Here is a 27,087-nt window from a genome sequence, read left to right on the forward strand (position 1 = left end):
GAAGAAGAAGAAGAAGAAGAAGAAGAAGAAGAAGAAGAAGAAGAAGAAGAAGAAGAAGAAGAGCAGCAGTCATAGATTGTGCACCGCTGGGAGACAGAAAGAGAGAGGAAGAAACCTCAAAGCTAGAGCCTGGTGGGCAGTATCAGCCTCACAATCCTTGTGATCCGAGTGATACCGATTTGGGAGCACTGAATTTAAATTTATTCGCAAGCTCCCTGTCGCTTGTCGGTCCATTTCGTGACGCTTTATAGTAATTTAGTTCGGTAAATATGTTCATAGTACTACGCTGTAGAGTGATCCCTAATAGAATGAACTTTTGGTACTAATTCTAGCTAACAATCCTTTCCTCACAAATCTAGAAGTAATAACAATGATAACCGAGAAAAAGGTCTTTCTCCACAGCGAGTGAGATTTCCGTGATCAATAATTGATACCAGAAAAGTGTCGCACAAGCCGAGATAGTCTGTTTACAAGGTGAGCCCTGCGCATAATCGGAGGTCCATCTTTGTTGCCCACCAAGAAGGAAATATAGTGTGCTGCATCTCACAGGATCCCCAAGACCCCTCGATCCTAGCACTTTTATTTGTTCCGTAGCTCCTGCTACATTCCAAGTCCCCCACTTCTTCGTCCCCTTACTATTAGGCTTTTATATCTTCACTCTGTCATGCTATATGATGCTCTAGTTTTCGTCCTCGAGCTTGATAGTATAGGTAACCAAGCTGAGCTAGTTCCCAATTGGTGATCCTCAAGCGATCTTATTTATTATGAGCTACAGTATCAAAGATGATAGACGACCCAACAAGATCGCTGCCTACGCGTGTGGGTTGAGTCTAGCACTAAGTACTGTGGTTGCACGTCTCATCTGCCGACTGCGGGCGAAAACGAAGCTCGGCTTTGACGACTGGACGATATTCTTAGCTACAGTCTGTGTCATGGATTTTTATACTTGGAACACACTGACTATGACATAGCTGTGTATGATCGCGTATGTGGCACTAGCAATCGATAATGGCAAGGGCCGACATATCAGTTTTCTCAAGAGCCTGAAGAGCTTCATCTAGCTGAATATAACGTGACATAAAGGAGAGTACGTTTGTTGACTGGCAAAAAATAGGAATATATTGGCTCGGTAATTTGCTACTCAATTACTGTGATGCTGACGAAAATTTCGATTCTCCTTTTCTATCGCCGAATATTCGAGCTCGTGTGGCTGCATGGAGTCTCTTGTATGCTAGGACTCATAATTATGTCATACAACTTAGTGGTCATCTTTGTGATTTCTTTTCAATGGATTCCCCTATCCTCGATCTGGACAGGAGAACTAGGAAGGTGTATTGACAAGGAATCACAATTCAAACTTCTGGCGTGAGTATAGGCCACATATCGGATCGATCGTTACTATTAACCTTGATTGGTCAAAATGTGATAACATATGTTGCTGTATTGGCTTTGCCAGTGCGACCAGTGATGCGATTGCAAATGGAAACGAAGCGCAAGATCCAAGTAATGGGCGTTTTCTTTCTAGGAGAAATGTAAGTACTATATAGTTAGACTGTATCAGTACTCTTATGTAACGACTAACACTAACAGTGTCTGCATTTTCGGTATTTTTCGGTACGTCGTGGTCTCCAAGACAAAATACGGGGACATCAGTTGTGATGTGCCGTAAAGGACTGGAATCCAGATCATGAGGGTTATGCATACGTGCTATATCTCACCTCCGCCTGGAACTACAACATTAATAAAAAGGACCTGGAGAGAATCTAGAGAACTTCAAACTACCAATTCCCGACGCTCCAACGAATAGCTGGGTATGTATAGGCATATACGTATAATTTGACAACCTAGCCCCTCAACCGCGGAGCAGCCAAAGGCGAATCCACATCCCCCCACTCATAACCCTCGCTCTCATCCCCGTCCTCATAATCCAATTCAAAGCTCTCCTCCTCAAAAGAGGGACTGACATGCACAGCTGGCGACGAGATAGGACTAAGCGCCACGCGCGGCCGCGACTTAAAGACACTCGCGTACTCGGCGTCTTCCTCAAAGAGCTGATCTTGCGGCGTTGAAGCACGTGAGATTTCATCCCTCGAATGAGCTGAGTGCGCAGAAGTCTTCCGCGGCGTTATGAACTGGTTGACCGGGAAGGACGGGCGGGGTCTGCGGCGTGGCCGAGGCGCTTCATGTGCCACAGGTGGGAGGAGAGACATTGATCTGCGCGTGCGCTCAGCTAAAGTGTGGGTGCGCTTGATGGGTTCTGGGGCTGGTGCCTCGTCTGACGAGGGGAGATCTGGGGAGAGCCGGACGATTTGGGGAGAGGGTTGAATATGCTCTGATTCTGGATATGGCTCGGGCTCTGGGTGGGGCTCTGGGGTCTCCAGGTCTGATGCGTGATTTGGGGTGTGGTGTTCTTCTGCCACTCTTGATGGGGAGCTGACGATCTCAGATGAGTTTCTGAATTGTAATTTGCTGCTCAATTTCACCTCCGGGGTGTAAACCGCAGGCTTGACGCGGGATTTGCCGTTGATACGGGATATGGCCTCATTTACAGATGATAGGAGATATTTCTCTGGCCCTTTCAATGTCCGCTGGCGATCCCCGGGCTGACGGACAGCTTTGGAGATACTAGCAACTGTGAGAGACTGGTGATCCCGGAATAGCACACGTGGTTCTTTAGGTGAGGCTGTGCGAATTTCGTCGGTGCCTCTTTCGTTTGAGAGAGACTTATTATATTCATGCCACTTGCGTAGTCGACTTCGTTGGAGTAGAATACGAGCCTCCAAATCAAGGACCAGGTCCTGCTTCAACCCACTGCTGAAACTGGCCACATTCGAGTCCGTTGCCCGCATCCATGCCGTCGAGAAAGGAAGTTCCAGAAAAGCGTCCGTGCTGCTTTGTGATCCGCCTTCGAGCAGTGCAGTGGCCCATTTCTCGCCGCCCAGCCAATTTGTTTGTAATTCACGCACCAAGCTCTCAGGGTCGCCCTGAATATCATCCATGCAACCACCTGATCCTTGATTTGCACGTTCGGTAAGCTCGACCTTCTTATCGTCTAGCAGCTGTGAGAACCGATGATACGCATCTCGAACTCGGGCATTGCGTTCTCCCGCAGAACCGAGAGATATTTGGTGGGCAAGAATGAGCGGCAGAAGATTCTGATAGTCGGTTGGGGTCATGGCCGTGGCGGTCGAAAGCTTCATGGCAGGATTCCAAAGCATTTCATCCGTGGACACCGCCATAACTTTACGGAGAACGGCCGTGGAGAAGCCCGCGAGCAGCTCCTCGAATTTATCGCCCTTGCAATCATCCAGCATAGTTTTGCGAAGGATAATCTCCCTTCCCAGATCGCCATTTTTCTTTAATTCGCCCAGGCACCGAAACAAGGCCGCGCGGAGGTTGACAGACTGTAGAGGCTCTAACGGGGGGAAGAAGGGTCGGAGTTTCTGTGGGGGAATGTCAGCAAAGTCCACAACCTTCGAAGGCAACAATTGATTAGCTATACATTTTGGGCACCCTCCGGTTCCCAGATGGTATAGAGGTAGTAAAGGGCCCATTCTATCAAACGGGTTCTTTGTCGCTGGTTCTGTGATGTCGGGGTTAAGGTGCGTAGAGATATGCCGGGCCAATCCTCGCGTTTATCCAAACGCAATAGCTTCAGATTGCGAATAAACACATCCAAATGCGAGGGACCTGGCCAGTCCAGGGGTTTCGGCCGAACAGGCCTTGTCGCAGCCATCCTGTGTCGAAGGGGACTTTAGTAAACAGGCGGCGGAGAGTAAACATAGATAACGAATGTTTGCACTGTTTGCAGCTCCTATCAGTCCCGCGGTCGTTGTTTCTCTTTCTTTGTTTTTCCTCTCTCCTCAATTGTCCTCTTTGGTTGTGTCTCTTTCTTCCTTCCAGTCTCAGTGGTTCTCTCTCTTCAATAACATCAGCAATGGCCTCTGACAACTCTACGTGGACACCTGAGACTGGTAAGCCTCTAATTCCTCCTCTTAGACCCCGCAAAGCTGACATGTGTAGTGCTCTCTACGCTCCCCCACCGTCCAGAGGAGAACTCTGCGTCACCCGTCCCCTTCTTCCACTTGATCGAGCGCCTTAAGACCACCAAGCGCGAGGGCTGGCGCCGCTTCGGTATCAATGGCGAGTCCATCTCTGACCATATGTACCGCATGTCGATCATGACGATGATGGCCCCGCCGTCCCTGGCAACCAAGATCAACATCCCGCACTGCACAAAGATGGCCTTGATCCACGACATGGCCGAGGCGCTTGTTGGCGATATCACTCCAGTCGACTACCATATCACCAAGGCCGAGAAGGCTCGTCGCGAGGCCTCCGTTATGGACTACATCACCACGACCCTCCTCGGCAAGGTTCCCGGAGGCATCTTGTCCGGCGAGGAAATCAAGAAAGTGTTTGAGGAATACGAGAAGGACGAGACTCTGGAGGCCCACTTCGTGCATGATATCGATAAGATGGAGCTGCTGTTGCAGATGGTTGAGTATGAGCGCTCGAATGAGGTTGATCTCACGGAATTCACCCACGTCGCCTCGCGCATTCGGTTGCCAGAGATTCAAGCATGGGCCGCGGAGGTAATCCAAGAGAGGCCAAAGAAAGCATAAATCTGCATGTGGTTTGCGCGCAGTTGCAGAGAATGGGTGATGGGGGAGTCTGGCATGCTCTGGGCTTATCGTTCTAGAGACCCATTGTATTTTAGCGTTTGTTTCTTCATTTTCATCTTTGCGTTTCTTTTTTGGGTATGTACTTTAGATACCACAGAGGACGAGTTATGAGAATACATGATTTCTACGAAGAGTCAGGTGTAGTATAATGCAATAAAAGTTAGGCACTTGCTTTCATTCATATTGTGGTATTCTGATTTGGCTTTATTTTCGTTGGTTGGTTGGTCATTCACGAGACGACTACGTATATCGATGCTCCCCAACCTCTTTGCGAGGATTGGAGGAAGGACTAACTGGGGCTCAAGAATAAAATCATCAGACTCATGGATGGCTTTTGGAAGCGTATTCCAAGATATGCACGACCTTCGGATAATTATCGTGACGTAGGACAATTCACCCTTCCTGATCTCCCAATACTCTATCAACAGGTCACCAAGGACTTGACCAGTGGGCCCATCCAGGAATTCTTTGAGCGTCTCACTTACTGGTGAACTGTCATATCTGTTCTCTATTAAAATCATATGTATAAAATCCACGGACCTTCATATCCAAGACATGGACCCAATTAATCAAGAGGCTCATTCTCCATCTCCCGCGCCAACATGTCAGCCTCAGCCCTCATATCCTCTTCCTCACGAGGCTTGCGCGCGTCATTATCCACAACCGGGAACCTAGACCTCCTCCCCGAATTCGCAGAATTTTGATTCACAGCCTCAATCGACTGATCATCCCCTTCCGTAGGAACGGCATTCTGGAACGCCCTCCCTATATCTCCCTCATCCCCATCAAGCAAGTCGTAAACCGCATCTGTGCCACCGGCGTGATCCAAATCCGCTGCCTTGCGGGGGATAATATGCGCATGAACATGTGGCACACTCTGGCCGGCGTCCGCGCCGTCCTGAATGGCGATGTTCAAGCTGGTGGCACCGTATATACGCTCGACCATGCGGCCCACTCGCCGCACTGTCAGGAAGAGGTCGCTTGTTTCGGCGGGAGTGAGGTCCATAACGCGGGGGACGACGCGCCGTGGGGAGACTAGGACGTGGCCTGGGAGGATTGGTTTCAGGTTTACCAAGGCGAAGCTTAAAGGGGTTGTGTGAAAGACCTGGGGATTTGGGAGTGAGTAGTTAGCTAGGCTGGTGTGTTGACGTTATTTATGTTTATGCTTGTCCCTGTGTCTCTGGCTGTTTCTGTGCTAGAATGTGGTTGGTGTTGGTTGGGGAGATTGGGGTTGTTTGGGTCATGAGTAAATTTACCTGTGGTGTGACCATAAATCGGCCGAAGTAGATTGGTGCCGTAGCGCCTTTGGGAGCTGACATTTTGGAGTTGAATATGGGATGCTGAGGTGGAATTAGGAACGTTGTCCGGTTTGTTTTCTGCCCGTGACGTCGGGCGATTTGTTGATAAGCGCTTATCATGATATAAGGTTGAAAGATCTACAGAGTACTCAGTACTCCGTACGAGCTACCAATATACATACATTCTTTATTTTATCCATGGATATATCAAGAAAGCAAAGGAGAATGGGTATCATTGACATTGGCCATAAACAGAATCCTGAACTATATTACAAAAACAGTATTCGGTACTTGACCTTGGAAAGAATTGCGACTCATCCCTGATCGCAGGGGTAACGAAAAATAGGGAAAGATGAAGAGTAAAGCATGCAAAAAGACAATTATCGTCAATGTAAGATTAGCGTGAAAGGTTCGAAAGGGTGTCGATATCAAGACTCCTCTTTCTCCGGCTCGAATTTGGTCTCGAGGCCGACGGAAGGCTCTTGGGCCACCTCGATCTTCGCTTCGGGCTGTTCAGCTGGAGTCGCCTCTTCGCAGCAAGTTTTATGTCCATCGCCTTCCGTAACATACTTCTCGATGGGCAATCCTGAGTTCGTAGCCGACTTTTCAGAGACTGGCTCCTTAGCCTGCTCATTCTGCTCAACTTGCTCAATCAGTCCCTGGTCTCCAGGAGTTTCAGACGGCTGCTCATAGGGTGCTTGTGGTGGCTGTTCCTGGGGTTCCTCAACAGGCTCTTTGGAGTATTTTCCCACATCAGTAGGTGGCTCATCCGTGGTAGTAGGTTCCATTCTAGTTTGTATTCCCAAAACAGAAACAGGCCGCGGTTCGGGCGATTGATTCAGGGGCTCACGCAGTAGCGATGGCGTAATTTCTTCCGAATCCTCCGCATCCTCCGCGATAGTTGTGACACGCGATCCTGTTGAAGGGCTGTGCTTGTGACGACGGGTGGTCGCCCCAGTGACAAGCGCCGGGTCCTGACTCTCCACAGTGGTATCGAATGAGTTTTCACCTTCCTTGCGCAGAATAGTGAAACGATTGCTGTTGTTGGCAGTTTTTCCCTCGGTTTCTTTTTCCTTGACTGATTTTTTCTCGGCTTCTTTCTTCTTTTCCTTGGCGTCTTCTCTTTTCTTGGCTGCTGCGACTTCATCGGGTCCTCCGGCCGTCAGGGGAATTGTGTAGTCCCCGACAAGATTGTAGTGAACACAAACGGTCTTGAAAAAGACGTACAGACCGCCTTGCTTTGCTACCTTCGAAAAAACACCAGGATGCCGGAACCATGCGTGCGCGAAGATGCGGTAAAGACGGCGGAAGATATCTGGCAAGTATCTGGCACCCTCAGATTCTATCTTCTGGACTTTGCTGGGGAATAAGTTCCTCGATGTGAGAGTGTCCATGGCCCAATCCAGAGTATGGCAGCAATAGTCAATCGCACAGCAAGCTTGTTTGGGATGCAACGCGCAAATATACTGCCACTCGACGACTCGCATCTCGGGGCAAGTTTGCGCCGAGCAGGGCGGGCTCTCGTCGAGAAAGCCCTGGACCAGGCGATTAACTTCCATAGTGAAGAAGCGGCACAGTTCGTATATCCAATGTGTATCATCAACTCCCTCCGGGGGTTCTGTCAGCTTTTCCGCAAAGCTCTCCGGTTTTGTCGGCTCTTTCGCAACCTCGCTCTTCGAGTCCACCTTGTCGGATTCTTTGCGCTTCCGCTCATTGTACTCCCCCATAAGCATATTGTACTCATCCATAAGCACATTGTACTCATCCATTAGCACATTGTAATTCGGGTCCACGTTGTCAGATGCTTTGTCCTTCCGCTGATTGTACTCCTCCATAAGCACATCGTACTTCTCCATAAGTTTAGGGTACTGGGCCGTAAGCTTGTAGTAATGGGATTTGATGTGTTCCTGGAGCGGGAATGGAGAATTAATCTGCACTCATTAGCAATGTATAAGATACCTAGGTAGTGGAGAGCAACTAACCTGCGAAAGGGGTATCACCGGCGGGCCAGATGCCATGTTCGCAGATTTGGTCCCTGACCGGATTCTGCGAGTCGAGCCATCATTTTCTCCTATCGGAATACCAAGAAGGTCTCCATCTTTGCCAAAGGACTCGCCAACGGACGGCGACTGAGGCCCAATCTGAACCTCAGTAAATGGAGGAGGACTGGGAAGCCGCGGGGAGCTTGACGGAGAGACTCCCGCAGCAGTCATGATGGTAGAATAACGAGGGCGCTAGATAAGATGAGAGAAACCGAGAAACAAATAAAAGAGTGGATGGTCGCTAGATGCTGTGCTAAACTGTGTTAATGAAAGCAAAAGTCGAGTATTGACAGCATAGACGCAGACGCTGAAGATAACAAGCCATCAACATAACAACGGCTGACCGCCCGAGCCCTGTGCCCTAACGTCTATTTTAGGCAACAACGTCATCCGCCGCATCTACGAGCTTTCTGCTTCTTCAGACTCTGCGTTCTTCTATATATTTACGCAACATTAAAAGACTAGGACAGCATGTCTACCAACTTTGAAGACGAGGATGCTCCTCCGGAGCTTATTGATGTGTCTGCATTGCCAGCAGACCAAACATCGGTAGATGAAGAACCAACAGCTCGAGTGCCCATCACGCTGGTCACTGGTATGATCGAATAGAATGCATATTGATTTAAATCATATTTTGAGACTAACATACTGACCAGGCTACCTGGGAGCGGGGAAAACGACACTGTTGAACTATATCCTGACAGAGAAACACGGCAAGAAAATTGCCGTGATCATGAACGGTTCGTCTGTTACACCTGCCTGTGAGATATGATTAACAGTGCTAATGCTCTTACAGAATTTGGTGACTGTAAGATGTCCAATCAAAAGGACCACAAACTTACATTCTGACATTATATCACAAAGCAATGGACATTGAAAAACCAATGACGGTAAACCAGGGCGGCCAAGAAGTGACGGAATGGATGGAAGTCGGCAATGGCTGCATCTGTTGCTCTGTGAAAGACTCGGGCGTGATGGCCATCGAGTCATTAATGGAACGCCGCGGCACCTTCGATTACATCCTTCTAGAGACAACCGGTCTCGCCGACCCTGGCAACATTGCCCCGATCTTCTGGATGGACGAAGGTCTCGGCAGCTCTATCTACCTAGATGGAATTGTCACTCTCGTTGACGCAAAAAATATCATGCGCTTGCTGGATGAACCGGCGCCTGAAGAGAAGGCCGAGTCGCATGACGTGCACCACGACCACGGTTCTGGCCCTGTTCTATCTATGGCGCATATGCAAATCTCGCATGCGGATGTGGTAATCCTCAACAAAACGGATCTGGTTACGGACCAAGAGCTGGAGGCCGTGCGAGATCGTGTTGCCTCTATCAATAGTGTGGCCAAGATTCATGTGACGGATCATAGCCGGACGCCGCAGATTGAGGGCGTTGTCTTAGATTTGCATGCTTATGATCACTTGGCAGATTTGGACTTCAGCAAGAAGGGACATAGCCATATGGACCCGGTATGTTTATATTGTATTCCGTCTTCTACTTGTTCAAACCTGAGAATTCTCTCGTGATTCTAACTATACCTAGGCAATTTCTACCACTGCCATTGTTACACCTCCAATCCCAGCAGATAAGGTCAACTGCGTGGATGCCTGGCTGCGCTCTGTTTTGTGGGATACAACATTCCCCGTGCCTGCGAATTCAGTCTCATCTGAGCTATACCCCGTGGACTTCGAGGTGCATCGGTTAAAGGGGATACTGATCCTGGATGACGGGACAAGCAGGATCATCCAAGCTGTCCGGGATGTATTCGAGATTCGAGATGCGGAGCCCATAGACACCCAGGATGACTCCAAACCACTTCAGTGCAAGATTGTCCTGATTGGACGAGGACTAGGGTCAAGTGTAGAACCTTGGCAGGAGAGTTTTGAATCTTGTTTGGTTGCAAAATGAGGAGAATTCATTGTCTATGATCAAGAGAAAAGAAGTCATTGCTCCATGGGGGCCTATTTACGGTTAGAATGCGAAAACCAGTCCTAGCCAATAATTGAATTGCCAAATAACGAAAAAGAAAAATAATACAGCCCTGTCAGACAAGAAGAGGTATAAAAAAAAATCCCATCAATATACATCGACTTCCGGGTGAGAACACCAGAACGCAGAACGAGGGCCTCCGCTGAAGAGAAAACAGATAAACCATAGAATAAACAGCAAGGAAACAGGAAAAGGACAACACAAAAGAGATAGAAAACACAAAATAAAAAAGCTACCAGAACAAAAACCGATTAAATCCGCCAAAATGCAAAGAAAAAAACACAAAAGACTTTTTAGGACTCCAGGGGTTCACCCGCCATCGGTGTAAACGCTTTCAAAGGCTGAATAACACGAGGCAAACGACGAGGCATAAACTGTACAAGCAGAGCAAATCAAAAGGGTATCGAGTGCTCGGCCCCGAATATGGGGCTCGTTCGGAGAAATGGGTCGTGGCGTCGTGGGTGCCGATGTAGCAAGGTTGTTTTGTAAAAATATTAGTGACCTTGCGTTGGTTTGAGGTGTGAAATTGCCCATGAGGGCTTGACGAAGTTGTTCCTGGGGGATATATTGGTAACTAGGTCCGATTCGAGGAAAAATGTGCCAGGCTCGAAATGCTCGGTTTGGCCTGACTTGAAGGTGGTCCATGAACAGCGCGTGCCATCTCGACCTCGGGATAAGTGGAACTTGACTTTGAATTTGGGTGAGCAGGGCTAATAGGCAACTTCGAACCAAGTAAATTCGAGTTGGAGTTCGATGGACTTGTTTGTGCAGGCTTGATACCGGCTGCCTTTGGGCTGGATTGGCCCAAATCTTCATTCCTCTGCGGTTTGGTAGGGTATGTTTTGGCCGGCGGAATAGCGCTCTCTGGCTGCTTTAGAGTCCGAGAGTCCCCGGGAGACGGGGCTGACCGTGATGGTACTGTCGACGCAGGTTTGACATCTGGATGATTTGCAGATGGTTTTTCCCATGGCCGCCTTAGCAGTCCAATTCCGACGACAGATGGACTTGTTGCGAAAGGTGTACCCAGCGAGCCAATGGAAGCCCCGGTGTGACGGAGGCTCGAAAGGTGCATTGAAGAAAATCGAGATGGTGTTGACGGTGATATGGGTGTGGTATCTTTATCAAGTGGCACAATCGCATGCTCCGGCTTTGGTGGTTCAATAGGAGAAGGACCTTGTGATGAGGGCTCACTTAGAGTGTCGATGGAAGTCTCGGAAGAACGGAAGGCTGGGCTGATAGGCAATCCCGAATGGGCCAGATTTGATGTTGAGGGCGATGGCTCAGTAAATTTGGGTTCAATATCGGTGTTTGCGCATGGTGAACTCTCATGAGTCTGCTTTGGCGGCTCGATAGGAGAATATCTCACTGATCGAGGGGCGCTCGGGAGCTCGACTGAAGGCCTAGAGCGAGCTAGCATAGGATTGATATGCGATTTCGGGTGAGGTTGTGAAGATGTCGAGGCTGATGGTGTTGTAGGTATAGGCTTGATATAGGTGATAGGTTTGGCATGTGGTTGATCCAGGTTATCCTGCCTTGGCGGTTTAACAGACAAAGAGTTCAGCGATGAAGTGGTAGCCAAGGCGTGGATGGAATTTTCAGAAGAACGGAAAGTAGGGCTGATAGGTAGTTTCGAGAGAGAAAGACATGACGACGAGGGCGATGGCTCAATAAATTTGGGTTTGATTTCGACGTTTGCGCATGGTAAATCCGCATACTTCTGCTTTGGCGGTTCGGTAGGAGATGCTTTTACCAATCGAGGGGCGCTCTGAGGGCTAATAAAACCCCCAGAGTCACGGAAAGTAGGGCTCAGGGGCAAAGCCGAGGATTCAAGGTCATCCTCGTCATTGGCGGTTTTTGCACATGGGTGGTCCACACTGTCCTGCTTTGCATGCTTAAATGAAGATGGAGTTGTCGAAAAAGGAATGGTCCGACTGCCGCTTGATGTATTGGAGTCACGCAATGTAGGGTTGATGGGCAAAGCTGAAGTTTCAAGGTCACCCTCGTCATTGGCGGTTTTTGCACATGGGTGGTCCACACTGTCCTGCTTTCCATGTTTAAATGAAGAAGATGGAGTTGTCAAAAAAGGGATGGTCCGACTGCTGCTTGATGTATTGGAGTCACGCAATGTAGGGTTGATGGGCAAAGCTGAAGTTTCAAGGCCACCCTCGTCATTGGCGGCCTTTGGACTTGGTCGATTTAGAACCTCCTGTTTCTGCGAATCAATAAGAGATTCGCTGACTTGGAGCGGGTGTGGAGGTGCGGTGATTGCAGAGCCAACCGAAGCTCGGGCATTATTATGGGTCGGCCCATCGGATGTCTTTTGCTGATTTTTCATGGGGGCGCTTTCGAGATAGACAGGCTCATCTGGGAAGGCTGGTGGTTCCACTGGGTGGTTGTGGATACCATTGCCCATTGACCTTGTCTGAGAAACTGGAATAGCTTCTGGGTTCTGACTGTCGGAGGGTAGGTAGGGTAATGAGCCATCATTGGAATGGCGGGATATGTCCATGTACTCGTCATGGTTGTGAGGTTCGTGGTGATTCAAGGTAGAGGAAGAAGATGGCTTAGATGGGAATCCTATGTCTCCATTGGATTCTGCAAGAGTTATTGTTGATCGCTTGACGAGGTCGTGGCTTTCAGAGAAGATGGGGTGCTGCAGATCACCATAGGCGTTCCCGGAAAACTCCTTCTGGGGGTAATACTGGTCGTCTCGCTGTATCATGTCCCCCGGCGATGTCAGTCCAAGCCCAGCAGGCTGAGGCTGAGCCCAGTTACTCCGAATTGGCAAGTGCCTAGAATCGTTGGCAAGGGTCTCCAATAGCCGAACAGGTGTTGATACCCGTGCCTCCGGCAGTGGGGGGAACAGAGAGAGAAGTTCCTTCGCAGAGAGCCTATGTCGCGGAGTCGGGCTTAAACAGATATCCACTATGCGTCGGTAATAGTCTGGAATCTTCGCGTCATCGCCCAGTCGAAGAGGTCGCGGTTGTCGTTCAGGTTCGTCCTCCTCCATCGCCAATGCCCACAGCGTCATGCCCAGTTGGAAGAGATCGGTTTTGACTCCAATGTACATGGAGATGCGCTGGTTGCTCTCGATTTTAGCGGCAATTTCCGGGGGCTCCCACCCTACTGGGCATCCCCTGCGGTTGATGTCAATAATTTTGGCGTTGTCATCTGCATCCACCACAATGTTCGCGAGTGTGAAATCGCCCTGGACGTAGCCCGACTCGTGAATCTCACAGAGGCCCTGGACAATCTGCTTTGCCCATCGCTCGCGTCGGGCAAAGCTCGTTCTCCCGCGTTGCTCGTACAGAATGTCGACCAGTGCGCCCTTTTCTGCATAGCTAATTAGCAAGCCTTTGACGACGCCTCGCCACTCATCGATCACGATTCCTTCCACTTGGATCACGCTTGGGCGGTCTTTCAGCGCATGCAAAGCATTAATCTCATAGAGGAACTCGTCCACGGTATCGGGGCCCGGTATTTCCTTCTTGATATAAAATCGTCCGTCCAGATTTATTTTGTAAACAAAGCCGGATAAATGAGATTCGAAGTGCAACGAGTCTTCGGGGATGATAGGAGCGTTGACCAAATGCCTGATACTGGAAATGGGCGGGTACGGAATTGTTTCGTTTACGTCCTCCGTCACATGAACGTGTAAACGGCCATCGCTCGTCTCGAGCCTGAGATTCGTGACTCCTTCATAGAATTGAATCGCGAGAAGGGACTCGCGAATGGATTCGTAGATTCGCGCGCACTTGTCGCGCTGGTACCGCAGGTCCTTCAGTTCCCGCTCCAATGAATAGGGTGGTGCATCGTGGTAATCGCAGGAAATCGTGACTCGGCGCCATCGATTCGGGGTCTCTGCGTACGTCACAAAGAATTTTTCCCGCTCTGACCCATCTCGGAAGTGCATGCTCAAGTTCAAAATCCACCGTTGTTCTAGCTCCAAATCCAAATCAATCGTGTGATCATCCTCCTCTTCCTCTTCCGGTGCGTCGAAGTTGTCCGTCATTTCGGGATAAGGGTTCGAAATTTCGGAGATATCGTTAATCTCGTGGGCGTTCGTTTCGGGTTCTGGTTCGGGGGCGTCATCGATCGTGGTCGTGGGTGACGGGCCGAGCCACTGAACCTCGGGCGCGGACTGTCTGGGGCCCACGGTTGGCGGTGGAGACCTGCTTCTCTGGGAACTCAAGGGGCGGCGGTCGGCGGAGAGGGCACGGCGGTGATCAGGTTCCCGAGGAGCCAGTCGCTCTAGATCGGAGCTTTGTCGCTTAAAGGGCGTGGTTCGTGGTAGACCGACAACTTTTCGCGAAAGTCGACGTGTCAAGTTGTCTTGTTTGGTGCGGGAGTTGTCAGAAGAAGGGCGGGGAGAAATCTCGTCCTGACTCTCCCCGGCAGATGTGTCTCGATCGTCGCGGCCCTGCCATAATTTCCGCAAACCCAACCGGTGCCACATGCTCTGCTTTGGCGGATTTCCGCCTTTGTCGTCCAGAAAAGCCAGCCGCGTCGGGCTACAGGAGTTGGGAACAGAGATGGCCATACGGCAAGCCGCTCTGTCGTGCAAGGAACGACTCGAACACCCCGCTGGCCGAATCTCCGATGTCCATAAGAATTGAGACAGGGTCAAGGGGGCAGGGGAATTTGGCGTCGCACTGACACACTGACACGGTTTTCGTCCCACCTGTTCCAAGTAGTTTCCTTTCGAGTTGGAAGAGTTGGAAGGTTCACGTCGAGGTCCAACGTCCAAGTGTCGCACAACGTCGGGTTGCAATGGGCGAGGCTGGGAGACCGGCCCAGCACAAGCTCATAAAGTAAAAGGGGTGCAAAAGGGGGAGAGAGATGTGTCGGTCAAGATGAGTTTTCTTAGGTATAAGTGGTCTTTTTTTTTTTTTCCCTCTCTAATAAAATTTTTTTTTCTAAGGAATCGCCTGCAGCCGTTTGATAGCGGTGATGAGATGCTTCCGCTGCAAGGCTTCAAATGTCTGGAGGCAAAAGGACCTTGCAGGAGATCAATCAGAAGCCCTTCTAAGGGACACAAGGGTGAGGGAGAAAAAAATAGAATAAAGATATGATTCATCGAACGGCGCACAGATCAAAATTCGAGGATGCGTTGCGGCCTGACCCTTATGCCTGATTGGGGGCTTCATTCACGCCCTGTTATTTCTCTCTATATGACACGACAGCCCTAAATTTTGAATTAATATTACTTGGTCTTTGCATTATCTTTGCATTATGGCAATATCACTATATACTATACATATACCTTACTAGAATACTGTTTTGAGTGGAGTAATCTTTTTTTGGCTCTCTAGTCCATACATCTCACATGGGAACAAAAGGTCTACTAGCAGTCCTTTAACTCCAACCATGCATTCCGTGTCGGAAGACAAAGACGCCATGTACACAATAAATCACAAAGCTATACAACGTAAAACACAGGTATATACGACATTACTCAAAGGGGACCCAAACCAAAAAGGTATCAGCATGCTACTCTTCATCAGCCTCGTTGCTACCCTTCTTGGGCTTGGCCAAGGCCTTTTGCCAGATTGTGCGGGCAGCCTCCTGGTCAAGACCGGGGAAGAGAAGGTCAAACACTTCGGAGTACCAGTTCACTGGGTGGCCTTCAATGCCCTCCTTGATGTTCTAGATGAAACAGTCAGCTAAGGGTCGCTAGGAATGCATGGTTTTATGACTCACCTCAGGTAGCTCAAGCCAGTCAGATGTGTTATCCGCAGGGAAAAGGATCTTTGTAGCACCAGCCCGACGAGCAGCCACAGTCTTCTCTCTCAATCCTCCAATGCGAAGAACCTTACCAGTCACAGTCAACTCTCCAGTCATGGCGACGGTTGGCTCAAGGGAGTGGTTGAGAGCCAAAGACAACAAAGCGCTAGCCATGGTAATACCGGCAGAGGGTCCTGTTTAAATAGTTAGCTGCCGATTTGTTACAAGATTAACCAACGCAGATAAGTTTCACATACCATCCTTTGGAACAGCGCCTTCAGGGCAGTGCAAGTGGACCTTCGCTTTTTCGAAGAACTGATTCTCAGGGAATTGCCGTGCCATAACAGACTTGGCAAAGGAATACGCAATGTGAGTGGACTCCTTCATGACGTTTTGCAGGTTGCCGGTGATTTCGAGCCCCGGGCGCGAGTTGTGATTCAATGCGTTCTCCAGGATACATTCAACGTACAGAGCCGCTCCACCCATGCTAGTCCATGCGAGGCCCATAGTGACACCAGGGGGGAACTGGTCGTACAGACGGTCGGCAGTGAAGACAGGAGGTCCAACGTAATCCTTCAAGGTTCCCTTGCCGATGCTGAGATGGACACTGTCGGGGACCTTGAGGGCCAGTCGAGGAATCTCTGTGGTCGACTTCTCTGGCTCAACCGGAACTTGCGCAGGATCCGCTGGCTCATGCTCCTTCGACTCTTCTTGGGCAGCCTTGCCGGCTTCGGTCAGTGCCGCCTCTTCGGACATCACATCCTCGCCTAGGTCTTGGACAATCTTGAATGCAGCCTTCCGGTAGACCTTCTCGATTTGCTTCTTCAGGTTACGGACACCACTCTCACGGCAGTACGACTTGATGAGCTCTTCGATGGCATCCCGTTCAAGGATCACATCCACATCCTTGAGACCAGTCAGTTCCCGAGCGGCAGGGGCGAGGTATCTTTCGGCAATCGCCATCTTCTCGTCTGCCACGTAACCGGACAATTCGATGAGTTCCATACGATCCAATAGTGGCCGAGGGATAGTGTCGGTCACGTTGGCTGTACAGACGAAGAGGACCTTGGAAAGATCCACAGGAACATCCATGTAGTGGTCTAAGAACGAGTTATTCTGTTCGGGGTCAAGAAGTTCGAGCAAAGCAGAGGACGGATCGCCCTGGTGGCCACGCCCGATTTTGTCAACCTCGTCGATCAGGATTAGAGGATTTTCGGTTTGACACTTCTTGAGAGCTTGGATAATTCGTCCAGGCAGAGCACCGACATAAGTCCGTCGGTGTCCTTTAATCTCTGCAACGTCGGTCAAACCACCAACGGAGAATCGGTAGTATTGTCTGTTCAGAGCGCGAGCTATCGACTTGCCGATACTGGTCTTTCCAACACCGGGTGGGCCAACAAGGCAAAGAATCTTTCCTTCGACAGTTCCACGAAGCTTGCCGACAGCGATGAACTCAAGAATACGATCCTTGACATCCTTCAGCCCGTAATGGTCCTCATCGAGAACACTGACTGCGTTCTTGACGCCAAAGTTTTCCACGCTCTTCTGGCCCCAGGGGATTTGAGTTAACCAGTCTAGGTAGTTACGAGTGACATTAAACTCGGATGCAGCAGGCTCGAGGTGTGCTAGCTTGTTGATCTCCTCGTCGAAGACCTTCTTGACAACCTCCGGCATGGCAAGCTTTTCAGCCTTCTCCTTGAACTTCTCAACAAGCTTGTCTTTCCCGTCAGATTCGATGCCAAGTTCTCTCTTGATGCCCTTCATTTGCTCCATCAGCCAGTACTCGCGCTGGCGTTTCTGGATCTTGGCCTCGACATCTTTGGTAATCTTGGATTGCAGCTGGGCGTTCATCAATTCCTTCTTGAGAACGACAAGTGCTTTAGGGAGACGCTCCTCGATGTTCATTGTCTCAAGAACTTCTTGCATCTCGTGGAGCTCACCGGCAGATACAGCGGCAGCGAAATCAGCCAGTTTGGCCGGTTCGTCGCTAAGGTTTCCTGGGAATTGGTCGGTGTAGAATGCCGAGATTTGATCACGGAACAATGGGTTCAAGGTCGCGATTTCTTTGCACACATTAACAATTTCACTGGTTACAGCGCGGATAATTGGGTTTTTCTTGTCGAACGGCTCTTCGATCAAGTTTTCCACGTTGACAAGGCTGACAGGGTGTTTCTTCAGGAAGGATGTGGGTTCGTAATGATCTTTGGGGGCTGGCTCGGGTGCGCTTTCTTCGAAGCTGGCCACGACATCTCCTCGTTTTTCAGTCGTCTTGTCTTCTGAGGTGGGTGCGGGTGGAGGTGTAGCGGCCTTGGTGTTCTCTCCGGGGGAAGTAGCGACGAGATCTTGATACGCCGGTGGGGGTAGAGAACCGCTGTCACACCGCTAGCCTCCCCACGAAGAGGGTATGCGGCGGTAATTTGAGCGAAAACTCCAGTCTCGTAAACGTCGTCCAATTTCTCAATCACATCACCATCGGCGTTGTCATCCTTGAACAAGAACGCTCCGACATACGGTTGGCCCCGTTTCATCATATCCTGGATCGCAAGGGCGACATTCGGGTCGCGAATAGTGATCGCCTTGTAAAAACCAGGGAATAACGGACGTTTCGCGATGGGAATTGCCATCACCTGTGGGTAAACGTCCGGAACTGCCGGTTTTTGCAAAGCCTTCTCCCCGGAGGCCTTCTTGCCCTTCTTCCCACTGTCGTCGTTGCCGCTATTACCACCGCTGCTTGCGCCGCTGGGTTTAGAGTCGGCCGGGCCATCACTTGGTGGGATGGGCGAAGGTGTGTCATTTGAGTTGCCCTTGCCATCTGATGCATTGGCTTCTTTCTTAGCTTCCTCTTCTACTCCACGCTCTTTATCAGATGACCGGTCTTTTCTCCGCGCGGGAGCTGTCTGATCTACAGAAGGGACATTCTTCCCTGTGTCTGTACCCTTCCTCCGCGATTCAGGAGCTCGCTCCGTTTCCTTATTATCCTGACTGGTTTCTTGCCCTTCCTTCTCTTCCGATTCGTCTTTAGGGTTCTCTGGCGGGGGTTTCTCTTTCCGCCGAATGGAGCTCGCGGAGAAGGCGCGGGAAGACGAGGGAAGAGAGCCACCAAGGCGGGCCGAGATTAATGTTGATCGAAAGGTTGCATTATATCTCGGTGAAGCAAGAAACGGCCGTCGGAGGAGAGGTCGTGGCGTTTGATGGAGCACAGCTCGCCAGGGGAGGGTCTGGCCGCGGAGCATGCTCCTTGAGTATGAGTTGGACGCCCGGGCAATGGAGTGGAGGAAATAAGAAAAGATATAGTCAAGAACCGTGACAGCCCGTGGCACAGCTCCAAAAGGACAGCAATAAGTATTAGATACAAATGGGTAGAGTGGAAGCTGGAATTCCGTAGTCGGAGCACCATTGCTTCGGTAAGCAACTCTTTCATCATCGTCCGGCCACACGTTTTTCCGATAAACTTCTCTCTGCCAAAGAACTCGAAGCTTCTGTGATCCGGAGAGTAGCTTAACTTGGATCGAAACGTCATTGGTGTTCTTGAAACCTTTCTTTCTGTTCAAATTGTCATTCTTTTTTTTCTTGATCATTTTCCCTTTATCTTTCTTCCTGGCAACCACAACTGCCGTTCAAGCATTGTTCGGCTATTACTATCCATGAATCCGTCCACGGCATTTCCCAAGGCCGCGGCTCTCCCCGCGCGTCTGTTGCGAACTCAGCGACAATGTTCTAAGCAGACTTCCAGCAATAATGTTCACTCATCCACCCAAACAAGAAACTACCATGCCTCTGCTTCTCCGGCTAGACGTCTCCGGGAGGGCGTTTGCAAGAGAAAGGAATCGTTGGTGATATCGACTAGGGTATGTCGTCTCTACGGGCTGTGAGGCTTCGGGTTGCTAAATAACATATATTTCTTAATTGACAGGCTTTCCACACTACCTCTCCTCTTGCGGCAGTTTCCGATCCTTACAAGGTCCTAGGCGTGGATAAGAAAGCATCCGCCGGCGACATCAAGAAGGCCTACTATGGCTTGGCCAAAAAGTACCACCCGGATACTAACAAAGACGCTCAGGCCAAAGACAAGTTTGCCGAGGCCCAGACAGCCTACGAATTGTTATCTGACACCCAGAAGCGAGAGAACTACGACCGGTATGGTTCGGCCGCTTTCGATCAAAATGGCGGGTTCAATCCAAACGCTGGCGGTAGCCCATTCTCTGGCGCGGGAGGATTCCATGGCTTTGGCGGCGGTTTCGGCGGCGGTGGTGGTGGCTTTGGCGGGGGTTTTTCCGGCGACATCAACTTTGAGGATCTTTTTGGAGCCTTTACCGGAGGAGCGCGCCGTGGACCCCGGGGTGGGCGCAATCCTTTCCAGGAGCAGATTTTGGTCGGTGAAGACATTGAGGTGCAAACAAACATCTCATTCATGGACGCTGCGAAGGGCACGTCTCAGGAAATCGTGATCACCCCGTTGACCAAGTGCGGAACCTGCAAAGGCGACGGATTGAAGTCTGGTGCCAAGCGGTCCCAATGTCGTCAGTGCAACGGCACCGGTACCCGTGTTCATATCATGCAGGGAGGCTTCCAAGTCGCCGCCACGTGTGACGCTTGTGGGGGTGTCGGTATGTCTGTTCCCCGCGGGTCAGAGTGCAGCCCCTGCAACGGAAATGGCGTGACCCGAGAGCGCAAGACTATCAAGATAGACATCCCCGGCGGTGTTGAAGATGGCATGCGTCTACGGGTGACCGGCGAAGGTGACTCCCCACCAACTGGAACAGCTGTTCCGCCTGGTGCTCGCACCCAACCTGGTGATCTTTATGTCTCCATTCGAGTTGCTCCAGACCATCGCTTCAGCCGCTCCGGTTCCGATATTCTCTATACCGCCTCAATTCCCCTCACCACTGCCATCCTTGGTGGTGAGGTGACCATCCCAACTCTCGACAATCAAGTGAAGGTCAAGGTGGCCACTGGTACGGGTACCGGCGATCGGATCACTTTGTCAGGAATGGGCATGAAGAAGCTTAGTGGCCGTAGCCGCGGTTTCACTCCCAATGGTGATCTCAAGGTTGAATTTAAGGTTGCCATGCCCAAGTACTTGACAGGCAACCAGCGCACCATTTTGGAAGTCCTCGCAGACGAGATGAACGACAAGACAGCGAAGCGGACAATGAACTTCAACAAGGATAGGTAAGATGAACAGCTCATGGTGAATATCGACTCTTGTACTAACTTAACCACGCTGATAGCCCCTCTGCTTCTGGTAGCGCCGATGACGCGGCCAAAAATGAAGGTTTCCTGAAGTCTGTCTGGCATCGACTCACAGAGAAACATGGTGATTCCTCCAAGCCATCGCAGGCTGACAAGGAAGACTCCAAAGACTCCAACAAGGACACGGAAAGCAAGGATGCTGGCAGCGATGCCAGCAAGGATAACTCGAAGAAGTCGAGTTAAAAATGTAAATCATCATGTACTCTATATCCGTTTGTATTTACCTCACCCATGTCATAGCGCCGGCGATATTGGGGACCTGTTCTGCCCAGGTCTTGGGGGGCAGAATACTGTATTACTATTATCGAGTGATAGATGTCTAAGAAGCTCTCCACTTCTGACTGTACTATGATCATTCTCTTCTATTAATTATCTTATAATACTCAAAAATCAAATGTTTTCTTCAACGGCTGTGTCCTCTTTAGGTGTTTCTAGTTAAGCGGTTGTTTTGGGGTTTGCCGCCCATCGAATCACGGTCACGGACATCACATCCCACCTCTCCCTCCAACACACACTTCGACCCTCTAGGCAACTCTGTTCTTTTCTCAAAAATTCTCGCATTATCTTGCCATCTTCTACGCTGCTTGCATCAAAGAATACCTAATCGGCCGACGTCATTGACACAGTAGGGACTGTCAGGCGCTGACGTTCCGCCTCCCTTACCCCACACCCACAGCCTTGACTCCGAATCCCTCAGACACGGAGCTTCTGACCATCCCTGTCCCGCGTTTTTTTCTCTCAAGCGGTTTTCGTGTCGTTGGATGGGAGCATATCGCTCCTGGCAATCATCCGACAATGGCTCAGTCGCCGATGCTCTCGTGTCCGCTGAAGCAGACCAACGAGATTGATTGGATCCAGCCCCTCAAGGATTACATTCGACAGAGCTATAAGCAGGACCCCGAGCTATACAATAAAGAATGCGCGACTCTCAACCGGCTTCGCCAGGACATGAGGGGCGTAGGAAAAGACAGCGCTATCGGTCGTGATCTGTTGTATCGATACTACGGTCAGCTGGAGCTGCTGGACCTGAGGTTCCCCGTCGATGACAACCATGTCAAAATCTCCTTCACATGGTAGGGTTATTCTTCTCATGTCTATTTCGCTTGTGCTTACGTATTTGTTCTGTAGGTACGATGCTTTCACTCATACGTCTACCTCTCAATTCTCCCTGGCCTACGAAAAGGCCTCCATCATCTTTAACATCGCCGCAATCCTATCTTGTCATGCTGCCAACCAGAGCCGGGCTGGCGATAATGGCCTCAAGACCGCCTATCACTCTTTCCAGGCATCCGCTGGGATGTTTACATATATTAATGAGAACTTCTTACATCCGCCATCAACCGACCTGAAAGGGGACACCGTCAAGACACTGATACACGTCACACTTGCTCAAGCCCAAGAGGTTTTTTTGAGAAACAAGTGGCAGACCAGAGGAAGCCTGGGCTGTTAGCCAAGCTGGCTGGGCAAGCAGCGCATCTCTACTCACAGAGTGCCGAGATAATGCAAAATTCGGCCGACAAGAACGTGTTTGACAAGGTCTGGACGATTGTTGTGCAGGCCAAGGCAGCACATATGGGATCAGTAGCATCATATTATCAAGCGGTTGCGGACAGTGAAACTGGATCTCACGGAGTTGCTATTGCTCGTTTACAGATGGCTGATAAGCAGTCTGCCACTGCTCTAAGCTGGGCAAAGACATTCCCCTCGTCACCTCCAGTGAGTGCCAGCCTGACGGCAGAGTCAGGGTCCAGTCTCTTGGACCTTATCAAGCATAATCAGGCAAATGTGCAAACTTTACTCACCACCATGGTCAAAGACAATGACTTCATCTACCATCAACCAGTGCCTAATGAGGCTGGTCTTTCACCCGTTGCCAGGGTTGCTGCTGCTAAGGCGATCCCGGTTAGTGAATTGTACCAGGGACAAGACATCCAGCGCATCATTGGGCCGGACATCTTCATAAACCTGGTGCCTGATAGAGTAACTGAGATCGTCAGTCGCTATTACGCGAAAAAGGACCAGTTGCTTCGAGAGGAAACTGAAAAGGCCGAAAAGGCCAAGAGTGTGATGCTCACTTGGTTGGACGACCTCAAACTGCCAGGCATTCTCGATATCTGGAAGGGAGGCATGAACCAAGACATGCCAGTGGACGAGAACTTCCGTCGATGGTGCTCAGAACTTGCTGGCCACAGTCCCTTCCGGAGGGCATTTGACGAGTTGCAGGATCGCAAGGCAGAAGTGCTATCCCAATTAGACCAGTGCTCGAAACAGCTAGATCTGGAAGAGAGCGTGTGTGAGAAGATGCGCTCAAAGTACGGAGCGGATTGGAGCCAGCAGCCCAGCTCTCGACTCAATACCACGCTTCGAGGGGATGTTCGATCATATCGAGATACTGTCAATGAGGCCAGCGCGAGTGATTCTCAGTTGTCTTCCACACTTCGGCAGTATGAGAGCGATTTTGATGAGATGCGATCTGCTGGCGAAACAGATGAGGCTGATGTTCTCTTCCAGCGAGCCTTGATCAAAGCCCGTTCGAGGCATGGTAAGAGCAAAAACGGTATCACCAGTCCGGCAGAAGGTACTCTGCTAGATGATGTCCATGATGAGGGTAGTGCCTCTGTTGCAGAGCAGATTGCCCAGGTGGAGTGGTTTTTAAAGAAATTGAACTCCGTGGAGGTAGAGCGGTCCACCAGTCTGTCAGATCTCAGAGACCAGGTGAGCATCCTAGCGTATCTATCCACGACAACATTCTAACTATCTGTGCTTTAGGTCCGCAAAGATGACATCACGAATGAAGTGATTCTAAACCAGAAGTTGATTGTCGGCCGAGAACCCGAATTCTTCAAGGAAAGGTTGGAGAAGTTCTATCCGTATCAGCAAAGACTTGTGAAGGCGAATATCGCAGAAAACAATTACATGAATGACCTCAAAAAGACATACGATAAGCTCCGCCAAGACAAAAGAGTTCAATCTGAGAATTCGAAGTACGAGTCTATAACAAGACAACACAATTCCGTGTTAGCTCGATACAAGAAGGTCTACGAAGCATTCTATGGCCTCTCGTCGGGTATCAAGCAAGCGCGAACTTTCTACAAGGACATGGGTGAAAATGTCGACAGTCTCCGCAAGAATGTCGAAACCTTCATCAACAATCGCCGATCAGAAGGTGCACAGCTTCTCAGCCAGATCGAGCGTGACAAGGGCATGAGTGAAAATGTCGACACTTTCCGCAGGAATGCTGAGATCTCCAATAATCGCGACAATTCCAGCGGTGTCTCAGAGCAAGAAGATCGCGAGCGAGAGAAACTGCGCCAACTGATGGAGCGTCTGTCAACGGAACCTAAGAGCTCCTCAACTTTACCCTCCACAGGGTCAGCAAAACCGCCTTCAAAGGTCAAGTCACCACCCCCGCCGGTTCAGACGCCGGCGTATGGAACAACCGGTCCGTCTCCAAAGCCGTCACCCCGATACCCGCCTACCATGCCCGGCGTGCCCCTCTCGCACTCTCCAGCACCCTACGGGCAGTACATGGGAGGTGGCCCAGGAACTTACCAAGCCCAGCATTTCCAGCAAGGCGCCGCAGCTCCTTTATCCGAGGGCTACAACCCCATGGCATATCCTTACCAGACCCCCGTGTCCCCACCCCCGAACCAGCAATTCTTCTCTCAAACCCCGGTCCCGTACGGCGGCTACTCAAATTCCGGCACACCAGCTCCTGGCGCTGTACCTCAGTCATCGCACTATATGGCTCCCCAGGGATACATTCCGCCTCCGCCTCCGCCGCGTCCCCAGCAGACAGCCTACCCTCCTACAGCAGGTGGTATATACCCCTCTGGTCCCGGTGGCTACGCGCAGAGCAGACAGTACGGGCACCACAAGGCCCCTTCGCAGTCGCAGTCACAGTCACAGCCACAGTCCGGTTCCTCCGCCGATCCATGGGCTGGTCTCAATGCCTGGAAATAAACTTGACTTCAATGTATCTGAGAAATTGCTAATACCGGCTACATGGTAGGGTGAAGTGAGGTAGGCTCGGTTGGACCTAGTTGGCAAAATGAAACATGGAACATGTACCGAAGGGAGTGGCGGGAAGGCAGGCATATATGTTGTTTTGGGGTCACCCTCGATTGATTCTTTGCTATTTCACGAATTTTTATTACGTTGTCTGAACTGCTTCGTTTGTGGAGCGGCTTTTGTCTTGTTCTCACGTTCGGTTCGGATCCATCTGTCTTTACTGCCCTCTTTGCTTACTGGAGAGGACATGCATGCTCTTATGTACATGACAAATGAAATATATACTAGCAAGTAGGCTCCTGTGTTCTCAAATTAAGGCTTCTTCGACGCGTTGCCCTGCATCTTCCCGATATTGAATGGCGTATTGCTATAACCTTCATATCTATTGTTACAGCTACCGGTTAAAAAGAGAGAGAGAGAGAGAGAGAAAAGGAAGACATGTTCATCATTCAATCTATGAAAAACAGGGTATTTATATACTAGGATCTAGCAGTATGCTACCAAGCAAGCAACGGGAGATGGGATCATCCAACACCAATATACGTTTATGGTCATCTTATGTGAGTATTTGATTAGGATGGACTGTTTTATCGAGCAAATATTAGTTAATATATACTTGTAGATGTTGATAATGTGTGCTGCCTACGAGGCTGGTTCAATATATATTCTTCATCTAGGAACACATACACTCGATAACCCCATACCAAGGGTTTCTACGTGATAAAAACGGCCACAAAATATAAGAGTGTTGCCTACGGGAAAACACACAATAGAGGAGTGTAGCTGTGTCTTGCACAACTATATGATATGCAAAGTATACATAGTAGAAGAAAGAGTCCGCGACTCACAAACCAAGAAGTAAAGATAAAAAAACCAAGATCAACACACTGAACGCCAATGGGTATCTTAATATCAAAAGAGAACAGGCCGCCTGATCCTCGAAGCAAGGCAACCCAACAAACCACACACGCAATGTATGTTCACCGCACGGAACCGAGCGCACCATCAACCAGGACGGGCTAGCATCAGAACAGCGGAATCAGAAGCAGAACAGCCCTAGCTCCATTCAAAGCTCCTTATGATCCCATTTCCCCTGCTACGAAAGGGGGGAAAAGACCAGGAGACTAAAGCAGGACACTCACACCTCACCTTAGGGCTGAAACCGTAATCGGAACTGCCTCCCTCTCCTGTCCTCACGCACAGTATACAAAAACCGCGCAATAGTTTCCTGCTCTGAGAGACCGGCGCTGTTGAAGTGCTTCCGGACCACAAGTGCGAACTGGTCTTTGCTCACGCGGTCCTGACCGACGGTGCGGCGCAGCGTTGAGTTTGAGTCGGAGAGGGAGTCTGACGAGGTGTGGGCTCGGTGGGAGTGGGAGTTGGAGTGATTTTGGGATGAGGTGGATTGAGCGCGGCGGGCAGCGAGGGAGGTTGGTGAGCGGAGACCGACACCTTGCGAGAGGATCATGCGGGAGTAGTCGCTCGAAAAGGCGGAGGGCGTGGGGAGTTTGTGAACGTGGCGGTAGGAGTGGAGAATATCGAGGGGGAGGTCTGTCCAGGGGAGCTATAGAGAGAAAAAGGGGATTAGATTATGGTCTCTTAACTGTGCTTTGTGTAGAGTTGCGATTGATCGATCTCTTTCACTTGGGATGAAACATACTCGAGGCTGTTCCTCGGCGTGCTGGTTGTCCACGATGGGCGCGCTGGTGATCGAGGTTTTCTCTTTTGCAGCAGCTGGTCTGCGGGACTTGGTGGCTTTTTGGTATTCTCTTGTGCCGCTTGAGGCTTCGGACCTCGAGTCGTCCACGATAGCTGTAGTGCGCTGGCGCGGGGGTGCCATTGCGTCCCGGAGCTCGAGGCTGGAGGGATATTGGAATGGGGGTGTTGTTCAATGTCTAGGATTTGGATTGAGGGGTTGCTGGTAGGATCAAATCATACAAAGACTCGCTGTATAAAGTAGATTGGGTGGATGGCGCTCTTAGTCTGGACTTGACACTTGAGATTCTCGTTTCCCCGGGCGGCCGGGTGTGGCAGAAACGTCATTTCTGGTTCCAGTAGAGTGCCTGAGGTGAAAATCAGAGA

At 50.3% G+C, this 27,087-nt stretch overlaps 10 protein-coding genes across 10 annotated transcripts; 4 read left to right on the plus strand and 6 right to left on the minus strand.

The window, feature by feature from the left end:
* Positions 1 to 1,844: 1,844 nt before the first annotated feature.
* Positions 1,845 to 3,736, minus strand: N7517_007675 (uncharacterized protein; the record flags this gene model as incomplete). Its single annotated transcript, XM_056725405.1, has 2 exons — positions 1,845 to 3,443; positions 3,503 to 3,736. 2 exons carry the CDS (start codon positions 3,734 to 3,736, stop codon positions 1,845 to 1,847), a joined length of 1,833 nt encoding a protein of 610 aa, XP_056581655.1.
* Positions 3,737 to 3,937: 201 nt separating this feature from the next.
* N7517_007676 (HD domain-containing protein) lies at positions 3,938 to 4,625 on the plus strand (the record flags this gene model as incomplete). The annotated part of the gene is made up of 2 exons (XM_056725406.1): positions 3,938 to 3,974; positions 4,024 to 4,625. The coding sequence occupies 2 exons, from the start codon at positions 3,938 to 3,940 to the stop codon at positions 4,623 to 4,625; spliced, it is 639 nt and encodes a 212-aa protein (XP_056581656.1).
* A 625-nt stretch (positions 4,626 to 5,250) lies between these two features.
* Positions 5,251 to 6,004, minus strand: N7517_007677 (HIT family protein; the record flags this gene model as incomplete). The annotated part of the gene is made up of 2 exons (XM_056725407.1): positions 5,251 to 5,790; positions 5,942 to 6,004. 2 exons carry the CDS (start codon positions 6,002 to 6,004, stop codon positions 5,251 to 5,253), a joined length of 603 nt encoding a protein of 200 aa, XP_056581657.1.
* A 407-nt stretch (positions 6,005 to 6,411) lies between these two features.
* N7517_007678 (Mob1 family protein) lies at positions 6,412 to 8,196 on the minus strand (the record flags this gene model as incomplete). The annotated part of the gene is made up of 2 exons (XM_056725408.1): positions 6,412 to 7,914; positions 7,966 to 8,196. The coding sequence occupies 2 exons, from the start codon at positions 8,194 to 8,196 to the stop codon at positions 6,412 to 6,414; spliced, it is 1,734 nt and encodes a 577-aa protein (XP_056581658.1).
* Positions 8,197 to 8,496: 300 nt separating this feature from the next.
* On the plus strand, positions 8,497 to 9,936 carry N7517_007679 (CobW family GTP-binding protein; the record flags this gene model as incomplete). The annotated part of the gene is made up of 5 exons (XM_056725409.1): positions 8,497 to 8,620; positions 8,682 to 8,765; positions 8,822 to 8,833; positions 8,890 to 9,497; positions 9,571 to 9,936. 5 exons carry the CDS (start codon positions 8,497 to 8,499, stop codon positions 9,934 to 9,936), a joined length of 1,194 nt encoding a protein of 397 aa, XP_056581659.1.
* A 655-nt stretch (positions 9,937 to 10,591) lies between these two features.
* N7517_007680 (protein kinase family protein) lies at positions 10,592 to 14,557 on the minus strand (the record flags this gene model as incomplete). The annotated part of the gene is made up of 1 exon (XM_056725410.1): positions 10,592 to 14,557. The coding sequence occupies one exon, from the start codon at positions 14,555 to 14,557 to the stop codon at positions 10,592 to 10,594; it is 3,966 nt and encodes a 1,321-aa protein (XP_056581660.1).
* A 950-nt stretch (positions 14,558 to 15,507) lies between these two features.
* On the minus strand, positions 15,508 to 18,974 carry N7517_007681 (endopeptidase La; the record flags this gene model as incomplete). The annotated part of the gene is made up of 4 exons (XM_056725411.1): positions 15,508 to 15,663; positions 15,718 to 15,935; positions 15,999 to 18,048; positions 18,111 to 18,974. The coding sequence occupies 4 exons, from the start codon at positions 18,972 to 18,974 to the stop codon at positions 15,508 to 15,510; spliced, it is 3,288 nt and encodes a 1,095-aa protein (XP_056581661.1).
* A 411-nt stretch (positions 18,975 to 19,385) lies between these two features.
* Positions 19,386 to 21,177, plus strand: N7517_007682 (putative mitochondrial DnaJ chaperone (Mdj1); the record flags this gene model as incomplete). The annotated part of the gene is made up of 3 exons (XM_056725412.1): positions 19,386 to 19,589; positions 19,655 to 20,913; positions 20,973 to 21,177. The coding sequence occupies 3 exons, from the start codon at positions 19,386 to 19,388 to the stop codon at positions 21,175 to 21,177; spliced, it is 1,668 nt and encodes a 555-aa protein (XP_056581662.1).
* A 612-nt stretch (positions 21,178 to 21,789) lies between these two features.
* bro1 (putative signal transduction protein BroA) lies at positions 21,790 to 24,957 on the plus strand (the record flags this gene model as incomplete). Its single annotated transcript, XM_056725413.1, has 4 exons — positions 21,790 to 22,067; positions 22,123 to 22,396; positions 22,426 to 23,709; positions 23,764 to 24,957. 4 exons carry the CDS (start codon positions 21,790 to 21,792, stop codon positions 24,955 to 24,957), a joined length of 3,030 nt encoding a protein of 1,009 aa, XP_056581663.1.
* Positions 24,958 to 26,155: 1,198 nt separating this feature from the next.
* Positions 26,156 to 26,845, minus strand: N7517_007684 (uncharacterized protein; the record flags this gene model as incomplete). Its single annotated transcript, XM_056725414.1, has 2 exons — positions 26,156 to 26,569; positions 26,666 to 26,845. The coding sequence occupies 2 exons, from the start codon at positions 26,843 to 26,845 to the stop codon at positions 26,156 to 26,158; spliced, it is 594 nt and encodes a 197-aa protein (XP_056581664.1).
* Positions 26,846 to 27,087: the final 242 nt, after the last annotated feature.

The sequence above is a fragment of the Penicillium concentricum genome (assembly GCF_028827145.1).
Source record: "Penicillium concentricum strain IBT 3081 chromosome Unknown utg000002l_segment0_segment0, whole genome shotgun sequence".
Lineage (NCBI taxonomy): Eukaryota > Fungi > Ascomycota > Eurotiomycetes > Eurotiales > Aspergillaceae > Penicillium > Penicillium concentricum.